General features: G+C 36.5%; 1 protein-coding gene across 3 annotated transcripts in view; it reads left to right on the forward strand.

The window, feature by feature from the left end:
• The window catches only part of Nbea (neurobeachin), a 547,801-nt gene that overhangs the window by 87,464 nt on the left and 447,171 nt on the right, over window positions 1-13,166 (forward strand). For all 3 annotated transcript variants that reach the window (XM_059265100.1, XM_059265102.1, XM_059265101.1), the window contains exons 7-8: window positions 3,465-3,584; window positions 5,988-6,134. In XM_059265100.1, the coding sequence (XP_059121083.1) occupies window positions 3,465-3,584; window positions 5,988-6,134 (267 nt within the window). The remainder of the gene's footprint in view (window positions 1-3,464; window positions 3,585-5,987; window positions 6,135-13,166) is intronic.

Here is a 13,166-nt window from a genome sequence, read left to right on the forward strand (position 1 = left end):
TGTCTGTTGTCATTCACCTATCCCAGGGCTTTGCTTTGACTTCTGTAGTATTCTTTAGCTTTTCTCCTGACTTCATTGCTTTTCTTTTTCCTGTGATTTTTTTTTTATCTTTGTGAGAGGTCTTTTAACCACTTGTGTTGTTTCTCTCACACTTGTTTATTCTCCGAGTCTGATCTAATTCTTCCAGGAAGTATGTGAATATTTTACAGAGTGCTAGACCTATGGGAACTAGGGGTGTGATGGTGGACAAAAGCATAAACAATCTCACTTTTTTTTGCCACTTACATCTTACTGAGGGTTTTTATTCAGTTTCATAATTGCTTCTACCCTTATTCTTCAGTGCTCTGTTTCTTGGCTTCTCACCACCTGTGAGATGTTGCCACTTGGGTGTCTTTCCACTTCCAGACCTCAGAACGTAAAACATCGAGTTTCCTTTCTCCAGGTCCACATCCATATATGTGCTGAAATCCTGTGGTTTAAATGTCTGCCATCCTTATAGTGATTGGGTCATGTTCTTCATCTTCTTTTTGATTACTTTCTAGTACTATGTATTATGTCTCTGAAATACATCTATTTCCTTCTAAAATTTCATTACTTGCTGCTTAACTTTTTCACATTGTTTCCTCTTCATCTTGAATGATTTCTTTCTTTCCTAAACTATTTTATACACTAATACTAGACTTATCTCCCTGATGATACTCATTTTCTTAAGCTAGTGATTTACTTTTCAGTAACTACAAAATAAATTAAAAGTTTTATCCATGTGATCTGAGTGAATTAGTTTTACTTGTTCAGACAGTTCCAAGTCAGACCTATCAGATTGTCCTACTTCACGCAACATTTCTGTGCTATCTTTTCTGGGTTCCCTCCTTCCCTGACTTGGGAGCCAACTAATGAGATACATGCGTGCTAGGTAAGCACTTTATCAAAGAGCTGTACCCCCACCCATCTCTCTTTATGTATATTATTTTCAGATATAATTAATGCCACTCTTTTTAGAATTATTTTTAAAATAACTTTATGCCCATTTAATGAGTGTTGAGACTAAGATCTGTGATGGATTCATTTTTTATTTTCTCAAATGACTGACAGTATTGAATTCAGTAGAATACCAATAAATTCGGTAGCTATATAAAAATATGACTTAAACAGGCTGGAGAGATGGCTCAGAGATTAAGAGTACTGACTATTCTTCCAGAGGACATGAGTTCAACTCCCAGCACACACATGGCAGCTCACAACTGTATTTAACACCAGTTTCAGTGGATCCAATACCCTCACACAGACACACATGCAGGAAAAACAAAAAGAAAAAATTTATAACTTTAACAAATAAAAAGGGCTTTTGCTTTCTAAAGACATAAGTTCCATCAATCTAGGTCAGTGGTTCTCAACTTGTGGATTAAGACCTCTACAGAGGCCGTATATCAGATATCCTGCATATCAGATATTTACATTACAATTCATAACAGTAGCAAAGTTACAGTCATAAAGTAAAAATGAAATAAATGTGTGGTTGGGGGTCACCACAACATGAGAAATTATAATAAAGGTCACAGCATTAAGAAGGTTTTGAGAACACTGATCTAGATAGAAATAGAGATTATTAGACTTGAAAATTTTAGGTATATATGTTTTTGACAAATACTGTAGTTTCCTTTTTTTATTGAAAATAGTTTTCTTTTCATACATTATATTCTGATCATGGTTTCCCCTCTTCTAACTCCTTCCATGTTTTCCCACCTCCCCATCCACCCAAAAGCATAAGAATTTCTAAAGCATAAGAATAACATAAATTAGCTAGATGTTAAAAAACAAACAGGTGGAATTGTTAAGTGAAGTAAAAGCAGTTCAATCCATCTGCTCACATTTTAATTTATTTTGTTCCTATTTGCTTATGAAAACATACTTCTGTTTCTGTTAGCATTTTAAATACAGGGATTGCAAAGGGTCTTGGGTGGAGTAGGGCCGAGGGACTATACAGTTTCAAAAATTTTTTTCTGCAAAGATTCTAATAAACCTTGAAAACGAAAATCATAATTATAATTATTTGACCTCATTATTCCTTATTGTTAGAAAAAAAATCTAATTTTTTTCTTTAATTTTTCAGGAGATATGTAGTTAATTTCTTATTATGCTTCAATTAGGGAAAACTATACCTCAGTAAGTGGGTTACTGGCCTTTTCTAAAAAGACATTCACACTAAAACTTTTGTTTGCCCAGCTGCACTGCCTAAGAGGTGTTTGACCTTGTAAAAATGAGTGTACCCATTAGCATGTTACCTCATTTGTAGAAAGTGTTCAATGCATAGCTTATAGCGATATTTGTGTAAATATTATGTTGTATTTTTTCTTATTTTTCTATTTTCTTTAGTTGTAATATGTACCTCAGGAATTCTTAGTACATATATTTTTCTTCTTGTTGTACACTTTTGTATATCAATTTTTGGATCTCAGATTACATGTAAATCACAGTATACATGATTAGTGTCAGTACGTGTATGTATGGAGAGTACTCAAGTTCTGTTACTGTCTTTAACTTAAAAATATGTCAAATATTGGAGTCCTTTGAAATGGTAAAAACTCATTTGCATCTACTACATTTTGATGGTCTCAAGAAACAGAAAAATAGATATAACTTAACTGAGATTAACTTACCCAGTAATTTATACTTTCATGTATTCATATATCTTATTTATTTTATTTATGATCCAAAATAAATTGTTGGTTTAAAAATTATATACCTGATCATCATGTTTTATTGAATAAGTTAATGGTACCTAGCCATTTAAGTGAAATAGTAGACACCATTGAAAACTCATAGTTTTCTGACTTAGTGCTTCTATCAGTGCCATTAGTTAACTACTCCTCCCCTCCTTTAACTTATCAGTGCATTTGTCTTCTTAGTTCAGGCTCTTCCGGTTTCCTTCTCGAAGCTTTATAGGCTTATCTGCATCCACACTTGTCTGGCAGCTACACTTCCACACTGTTGCCAGTTATTTTTCTAAGCTATGATGATCATCATCTCATGTTTCTCACAAGCTTTAGGAATAAACCATTATGCAGAAAGCAAAAGGCCAGTTTCCTACAGATGTTGCTGCATCTAAATACTGAGGAAGGTTTCATCAAACCTCTGTGCGTCCTTTTGCTTGCAAACTTGTTTCCCTCCTGTTCATCCCACATTTCCTTTTCATCCCAAGTGTTCGATATGAAGTTTATCCACTCATAGTGATTTTTCTGTGATTGCCTTCAAATGTTGTGTGTCTTTCTCAGTTCCTAAGCAGTCACTTCTTTTTCTATTTATCAGTGTTGGAGACTGGGAGTTCCCTGGCCTCTTCTTTCACCAGGGACATAAGAAATGGGAGGAAGGGACATGAGTTGTAAACTCCTTGAGATCTCTTGTAAGGAAGTACAAAGGCTGTGACTGTGTTTTAGACATTTGACATCTTAATTGTTGTATTGCAGTGGTACATGATCAGCATTGTCCACATCTACAACCGATGGAGGAACAGTGAGATCCGTTGTTATGTCAATGGCCAGCTGGTATCTTATGGTGACATGGCTTGGCATGTAAACACAAATGATGTAAGTTTAAATTCTTAAATGTGTTTTACAGTATGTTCTCTCACTGTAATATAAGTAATGACTATTTGGTAGAAACATGCAAATTTCTGTTTGAAAGGTTTTATTTATATTTTATTCTTAAATTAATTAATTTATACTTATATAATTTATATTTAATTTTTAAATATAGTATGCAATTGTTTCAGACACATGATTTAATGATATTTAAAAAATAAAAATAGAATGAGGTTATGTGGTACCCTGGGGTCAGGTTATATAGGTACCTCATTTGCAAATACAGGCCTGGGCTTGCATCTGACCCAGGACAAAAAGCCTCCCAAGTTTATATTGAAAATATTTCAAATCTGGGTGGGCATGGTGGTACACACCTTTAATCCTAGCACTCAGAAGGCAGAGGCAGCTGGATTTTGTGAGTTTGAGGCTAGCCTGGTCTACAAAGTGGGCTCCATGACAGTCAGAGCTACACAGAGAAACACTGCCTCAAAAATCCAAAAAAAACCAAAACAAAACGAAAAAACAAACACAAAAAAACTCAATCTGGCTGCAATGTTTAGAATTCTTTAACAGAAAAGGACTGTGAAACAGAGGGCATATCAGGTACAGGATGATCTGTCATCATAACACAGAGATACTTGCTTCACTTTGTGTGTCTGTTTTGGAGCAGGCAACACTGGATTCTAGATAGAGAAGACATGGAGTCAAAATCTCCAGAATGCTTGCTATTTCTGTAGTTTGAGTTTTCCCTTTCCTTCCTCCTAGCATTTTAGGGCCAAAGTAAAGCATGGTTTGCAGTGCTGAAAGTTATCTTTGATGCCAGTGATACACGACCCTTCTAGTATACCTGGTTGTAATAGTAATGACTTGCTTTTAAGAAAAACAACTAAAATCTACTTCTAAATTTTGTTTGCATCTTCTTTAATTTTAATATCTTTGAGGGAAGGGGTTACGTTATATTCTCTTGTTCTGTTTTCTCTTAAATGAATAAGACTGTTAGTATTGTCTAGTCTATATGTAGATCATGGGTGACAAGCTGTTCTGCCCCAGCCAAGTTGACTTCATCTTATTTTTGTATGATCTGGAAGCTAAGATTCTTGGATTTTCACTAAGAGTACTTTTTTAAATAACACAACAACAACAGAGCAAATCAATATGAATATGCACAGAAGATACATGGAACACGCAGAACTTAGAAAGTTCCTGCCTGTGCCTTTATAGGGGAAGCTTGCTTTACTGCGCAACAGACTACTCATTGGGGGAACCATTGGCAAATGAGAACATAGAAATAGGATTCTGCTTCCCGTCCACTGATGTTGCAGGGGGATGTAGTCTCTTTATTACTAACATAAAGGAAGCTCCTGTTTTTTGTTGACCAACATTAGCTGAAAAGACAGTATTTAAAACAACAACAACAATAAAAGAGACAGAAGATTTTGAATTCTGTGAATGTACTTCAAGAAATGGAGAAGCCTGGGCATGTACACATTCCTTATGTAGTAGTAACTTTAGTTTCCACAATTTAAATTACACTTGCATGTTTAATGATGAGTTCTTGTTTTTTTTTATTCCATTCACATTATTTTTTGTTATTGTATGAGGCACAAATGGGATTTCATATTTGATAGATCTGTTTGTCTACTAATTGATTTCTCTGGCTCTGTCTAGATTGATAGCTGAATATTGGTGTGCTTATTAGAATTAATGTGTGATATCCTGTGGGAGGACATTGGGCAGTAACTACAGTTTCTGGCTTCAGTGTTTGGCATTGAAAGGATGTAGATGTGCCATGCCTTCTAGATGGGAAATTGTTTAGATGGACAATATTCTGAGCAGATTGAATCATTATTGTGTGTTTGCTTCTGTATAATCCCTACTCATACAAGAAGAAATGATTTTCTTCATCATTGCTGAATTACTGCAGAAAAAGAGAGTGGTAAATCCATGTGGAGAAATGAAGTAGAATTTTTTAAAAATTAACTATGGATTTATAGTTAAGATTTGATAAAGTCATTCTTTTGATTCTCTTTAACCTCTCTAAATTTGAGCAGCTGTGAATATTAGCAATTTAAAATTAGCTTTGCTTCAGTGAACAAATTATAATTTGTTTTCTGATGTATAGAATTCAATTATAAACAACTACAAACTCTTTGTCTTTAGTGTTACAATTTGAAAAAGTGGTCAAGTCTGAGGTTGTGATGGATGGTATGTGTTTAACTCCTACTTAACTGACTTTATTTTCTCTAAAACTTGTTCATTGACTTATTATTGAAATACCTGAAAAACAGCTTATACAATGCTTTTCACTATTATTGGTATCTTAAAATACGTCTGTTAATGAAGAAATGCATTCTTAAATGTTCTGTCATTACAAAATAACGATTCATTTTTTGTGACTTTTAAAAATAGAGCTATGACAAGTGCTTTCTTGGATCTTCAGAAACTGCTGATGCCAATAGGGTATTCTGTGGCCAGCTTGGGGCCGTGTATGTGTTCAGTGAAGCTCTTAACCCGGCACAGATATTTGCAGTTCATCAATTAGGACCTGGTTATAAGGTAGGAATGGCCACATTATTACAAATTCCCTACATAGGTCTTGTTTGTATAGTCTGTTGTAACACTGTAGATTTAGTGAAAATCTTTGTTCAGTATGGGTCAGTGTCACCCCAACTTTTTGAACCTTATTGTGATGCTCCTTTTTGTCTGCCCTTTCTGTTTTTAACTATTGTCATTTCATGAACTTCTTATTTTTCATAAAGGTGTTCTGGTATTAAAGACATACCTTTAGCTGTCAATTCTTAAAAAATTATTTTCTAACAGTATATTGCTTATTAAAGTGGTATTTGAAATCTCAGATTTTGAAATACGTACATTATATTACAAACATACAAAATGACTTGTTATATTATGAACATACAAAATGACATTTTGAGGTCACAGAGGTTAAGAACACTGGCTGCTCTTCCAGAAGTCCTGAGTTCAATTTCAGCAATCATGTGGTGGCTTACAACCATTTGTAACAGAATCTGATGCCCTCTTCCGGCATGCAGATATACATGCAGGCAGAACACTCAGAAGTGCATACATACATAAACAAATCTTTAATAAAAATGACATGTTGAAAGGGGTACAATGGAGAAAAGAGTTAAATATTTAGAGGAAGAAGCAGTGTCCAATGCTCTGTCCCGTTGAGATCATTCATTTTATGCATCTACATTTACTTTTTCCTTATGTTCGGTAAAGAATAGTGTAATAGATGTAGTACTTTTTCACAAAACCACTGATGCTGACTTATCACATTATCCTGATTTCTATTTAGCTTTTGAAATAGATGCATTTTAGGCAAAATGCAGAATTGACACCTATGAAATAGTTTTTAATAAGTACACTTGGTACGTATGGCTAAATTACTTAAATCACATTTGGATTTGTACAATTTCAGACTATTTGGAGGGGAGATAAAATTATACATTATAAATCGAAGTTGATAATGTTTGAGGAGCACGTCTTGTGTTGCTACTTTTTTAAAGTTTAAATTTACGGGAAGATTGTTTTTGAAGAATAATACTAAATAATAAAATATTCTTTTTAAACCTTTTTACATTCATATTTATGTTTTATTGTTTTATGTTAGACATGTAAGTAACAAAATTACTCCTTTAAAAAGATCTGTTTGTTCCCAGTGACTTTAATAACCAAAATACTAAAAAGAGTCTTGCTGTTTTATGTCACAGTGACATTACATGCTGCTATCTTGTATCCATTTTATTTTGTTTCACTAGGCCTAGATATGAATTGGTGTTAGTATAGCCACTTTTCTCCCCTATACCAATCCCCTCCCCTTTTCCCCTTTTATTGAAAATAGATTCCTTTTTCACATAATATAGCCTGATTACAGTTTCCCTTCCTTCTGTTCCTCTCAGTTTCTCCCCACTTCCCCTCCCATCTGGATCCACTCTTTTTCTGTCTCACATTAGTAACAAACAGGCTTTAAGGGATAATAATTAAAATAAAAGATAAAACAAAAACTAGGTGGATGAGACAAATGAACAGAAGGAAAAGAGCCCAAGAGAAGGGGCATAAATCTCAGAGATCCACTTGATTACACAGTCAGAAATCTCATAAAAACGCTAAACTGGAAGCTATAATGTAAACACAGAGGACCTGGTGCAGACCCCTGCAGGCCCTGTGCATGCTGCCTCAGTCTCTGAGTTCATATGTGCTTTGATCATGATGATTTAGAGGACCTTTTTTTTGTTCCTGTCCTCTATTCCTTCTCCTCTTCTGCGGATTTCCATGAGCTCTGAGGGGAGGGATTTGATGGAGACATCCCATGTAGGACTGAGCGTTCCAAGGTCTCTCACTTTCTGCATAATATCTGGCTGTGGGTCTCTATATTTGTTCCCATCTTCTGCAGAAGGAAATTTCTCTGCTGATGGCTGAACAAAGTGCTGATCTATGAGTATAACAGAATGTCTCTAGGAGTCATTTTATTGCTACTTAAAAAAAAAAAATTAGTATTTGGTTTTACCCTAGATCCCTAGGCTATCTAGTGTGTCAGGTCCGTGATCACCCAAGCAGTGTTGGGTATGGGTTCCATCTCATGAGTGGGCATTAAGTCAAATCATGTATTGATTGGTTACTCTCACAAGCTTTGTGCCACCATTGCCCAGCATATTTTGCAGTTGATCCACTGGTTTGAAGCTGTGTTGCTATTTACATTTATTTTTTGGTAGCATGCAGAGTACCTGCCTATACCAATGTTGCTAGAAGGTAGTGATGAAGGCTCTGTGTAGCCACCAATTCAACTTCTCCATGTTCAGTAAGTTGTGTGGGTGTTGTCTTCCGCAGTAGGACCTTGGTGTCAGTTTATAGAGAGCAACCTATAGTTTTGGCAGCAGCATGAGTAGTTTGAGGATTTCCATAGGACCCCGTTACCTAAAAACTCAATTAGATGTAACCAGTCCTGGTACTAGAAACTTCATTTGGTGACAAGAGATGGCCAGTAGGGATTCTGTCTCCACCATTATTTGATGATTTTATGTAGACCACCTTCATGTATATAAATATTTTAGTAAGCTTCTACTATAGTAGATCTCAATACTACCCTTCAGATGGCCCTTAATGTTAGCTGTCTCTTCCCATATTCCCTCCCTCAAGTCCCATTCCCCTCCCCCTCCCCCATCCTCGTTCCATCCCCCTCATCATCCATCCATACCTATCTATTCAGTTGCCCTTTCCTAACAAGATCTGTCTCTCGTAATACCTTACTCTATACCTAACCTCTATGTTTCTACAGATTATAGCTTGGTTATTATTGATTTAACAGCGAATATCCACATAAAAGCTAATACATTCCATATGTGTTTTTCTTGGTCCAGGATACCTCATTTGGAATGGTTTTTCCCCCTAGTTCCACCCATTTACCTGCAAATTTCATGATTTTATTTTCCTTTTTTCTCTCTATTTAATTTCTTGTTCTGCTTTGTGTTAACTTTACATGAGAGTCTTAATATGGTTTAGAATGTATCTAGTCTTCTGTCTTCCTTTGTCTTGATCATAAAATATTTTCATTAGCTTTCTGTTTTTAAAGATACACACACACACACACACACACACACACACACACACACACACATTTGCCTGTATTTATGTATGTGCACCATGTGTATGCCTGGTATCCACAGAGGCATTGGTATCCTAAAGAAGGCATTGGTCCTTTGGAACTAGACTTGCAGATGTTTTTGAGCTACTGTTGGGGTACTGAGAATGAATCTAGGACCCCTGCAAGAACAGCAAGTGCTCTTTACTGATGACCCATCCCCCCACACTGTGAAGAAACAATTGAGCACTAATTAAATGATATTAAATACAGTGACAAAATATAAATAAAGGTGAGAAGTTGAAAAATGATGTAAACTATAAATCCACTGTCACTATCGTAAGCAAATTTCAGAATCAATAGGAGCTTCCTGGCAGCACATAAGGGAAAGGGTGAGATCTAAGTGTTAGGTTCTTCTACTCAGAAAGGAGCCAACGTTGTGTTGAACAGCTTTGCGAATTAGAAATTCCTCATTTGGCTCTTTTTTGTCATGCTCTTTTATAACAGTGGTAAAAATTAGAAGGAGCGCTAAGTAATTGTGTTCTTTCTACATGTAGTGTCCTTATATAGAGAGTCAAGGGCCTACACTAAAATTTGACATATACACAAGAAATACCTCTAATTGTGGGCATGGCTTGAGAAATTATCATATTAAGTTGTAAAAGTCCCTAACCAACTGAGCCTTTGTTAATGGAGATTGTAAATTAATGAGCACAGGTGAATTTTCTCAATTGGAAATACAAAGCATAGTTATTATTTAGCAGTTTGTATACGCAAAACTCATTGATGTTGACAGGTTTTTTACTAGAAATTTAGATAATATAAAGAAAGAAAAGATGCAAATGAGACCCAGCCACATTCTGACAGGAACATTCACATACTTCACCCTAGTGTCTTGGTAGTGAGCAAAGTCACTGCTTGCAGGAGAGCTGTAGTTAGACTGTTCAGAGTATGTAGGATATAACAGTTAGTTGACTCTCATGGTCCTATGTTACACATGAACACTTTGATACAGGAGCACATTGTATGGTGAGGGCCTTACTTACCTCTCATTCCCATTACTTTTGGACCCTTACCCCTATATCTCCTTGCACCCCTAAAAGGGGAGTTTCCTACCTTTTTTCATTGTGACACATCATTGTTACCTACAGAGTTCACATTTAAGAACTATATTATCATCTTAGAAAAAATTTGCAAAGGAAAAATTCTCACAGTGCTGTAACTATGGATATATCTTTGTGTTTAGCTGTGTTCATAGCTGTTCATGTGGCCTGCAGCAGCTTAGCATCTACTTTTATGTCACACAAACAAGCATGACTTCGTTAATCTCTATAAAATATATAAACCACAAATGAGAAAAACACTATTTTTGAAACTGGCTCAAATTTATTAATATAATTAGCTTTAGTTGCATCCACTTTCCTACAAATGACACAGTTTCATTCTTTTTTTATGGCTAAATCAAGGAATTTCATTGTATGTATGTGCCACATTTTCCTATCCATTATCCTGTTGTAGGACACCTGGGTTTGCTCCATAACTTAGCTACTGTGACTAGAGCTGTAGTGAACACTCATATGTAAGTGTCACTGTGATGTGCTGACTTGGAGTCCTCTGGGAGAATACCCAGGAATGGTATAGCTCGGTTATAGGGTACATCTGTTTTTCATTAGCTAAGTAACTTCTATGTGGATTTGTATAGTAGTTGGACTATCTGCTTTTGGGCCAGAATCATGCTATTTTTTTTTTTACAATGGCTGTATTAGAACTTAATATAGATAGGAACATTATTCTTTTTCTTTAATTTTGCTTTGGTTTACTTTTGAATAACTTTTGTTTAAGTTTGATCTCTTATTGGAATGTCTAATATGTTAAGCATAAGTGAAAGTGACAGAAAAGTGTATCTGAAGTAGTAATGTAAAAATATTTCAGGTGTAATGGAGCTAAAGACCTTAGTAACTCCACTTAAAATAAATTTAAAGAGCTCAAACACTTGAAGCAGTTTCAGGTAGAATTGGAACAGCTTGCATGGGGCTACTGCAAGTGCAGAATGAATACGTGTTGAAGAACCTGGAGATAGCTGAGACACAACACTGTTTGAGGAACATAGCAGCTTGTGAAGAGTGGAGCTGGACCAGCAGCTGGAAGAGATGCACAGGGAGTTCACTTTGGTGTATGCATATGCTATCGTTAAGTGCTCCTGTGCTTAAGGAAACTGTAAGAATGGTTTGTCTGGTTTTTGTGTGATGCTCCAATAACTGTATGGTTAGTGCCAAGCCAGAGAAGGAAAGGAGGTGAGGGGACAGAAACACAAGACCTTTGTGGAGGAGAAATGTGAAAATTAGGTTGGGCATTTTCTCTCACTTCACCACTGGGATGACAGCCAGAGACACCGTTTGGATAGTGTCCACCAGGTGTGAGAGGAGACAGCCAACTAAGGCTTCATCCTGGAAATGGAACAGACAAGTGTGCTCCTACCATCCTATATTGATGCAGTGCATCTGGCATCTGGCCAAGAGCCTGGAGTCATGCTAAACTGCTTATCTATAGGCCAGGAGAGAGCACAGGAGGAGCAGCTCAAGAAGTAGCTGGGGCCTGCAGACTGGACACTGTGGAAGTCTACCAGTCCCTCCCTGCAGAATTCTACAAGTACTTCAAGGGAGGACCTATAAATGCTGCAGGAGCCATCATTAGGATTTATACCATTGGTGGCAAATACCATGTGCAGTGCTGCATCTGCTCTGGCCTCTGGTCCCCCAACTCCAAGACCAAACTAGACAAGGAGGGGAGGAGGCAGGTTCTGGGGATCTCTTCCTGGTAGCTATCTGAAAGGCAGGTGATAATAAAGAAGTCAGTTTGTGATTCTAGCCACTGCCATCACTGGCTTACAGTCCTCTGTGGGACCAATCTTCTGAAAAGGAAACCCTGATACCATATCTCCAACTTCCAACTTTCTCCACTTTTGTTCCTGACACCATAGCCAGAATGCCTGCACAGTGTCTTAGCTGGCCCTGTCCCAAGCTGTCATCCATCTCTCTGCTTTGAGTGAGATGACTCAACTACCTGCATGTCTAACTCCCTTCTGTGTTGTGTCCAAATCCTAGGGAAGGAGAGAAATCACAAGGTGAACACCCAGGTTAGGGGCATGTGTCCCTGCAAAGGAGGATTGGTCCTTCATAGTCTGTGTTCTGTTTTATTTTTGTCAGCCTTCCCTTTGGAAACTAGGCAGTGATGTTCAATAAACAATTTCAGATGCTCAAATAAAACAAGAACCCCACAAAAGTCAATCAAAAACAGACAAACAAAAACAAACAAACAAAAAAGCAAGACAGAAAAATGAAGAGCCAAAAGTAAAGAAAATCCTTGTAAATGAGAGAAAATTGGAAATTGATTGAGGAAGCAGTGGTTTGGAAAAACCACACTAGGAAAATCATAGAGATGAAGCAAAGTATTTTTTTAAAGTTATGAAAGAAAAACACCCTTACAAGCCAGAATTCATTCATGAAAGTTTCTCTAGGTATGAGAAATGAGAAGAATTAGGAGAAATGTTGGCACCAACACACTTCAGTGACCAAAGTGGGAAACATGGATCGTTAGGACTGAGCCCCAGACACAACAAATGAAAGGTGTAGATGAAGTAAAATCTTCTTTCTCGTGATTTCTCTTAAATGTACACAGTTGATTAAAGCAAACTTCTTTCATGTAAAATTGATTTGTGTCACACAGAAAAATGCTAACAGAACACTAGAGGGGGCTAGAAATGGTCTTGTTTGGTGAATAGTTTCCATATTTTAGTGTCTAGAAGTAAAGGATTTGAGATTGAGTATAAGTCAGTAGCTCACTTGACCTGAGTAAAATCAAAGTTACATGCTTTTCTTTTCTTGAGCTTTGTAAATAAATACCAGACATTTCCTCACAGCACATGCTTTGACTTCTCTTTCAAATCAGAGGTAGCAGTTACTCAATTGAAAGGATGAGCAAAATAA

The sequence above is a fragment of the Peromyscus eremicus genome, chromosome 6, assembly GCF_949786415.1.
Source record: "Peromyscus eremicus chromosome 6, PerEre_H2_v1, whole genome shotgun sequence".
In the NCBI taxonomy this organism is placed as follows: Eukaryota; Metazoa; Chordata; class Mammalia; order Rodentia; family Cricetidae; genus Peromyscus; species Peromyscus eremicus.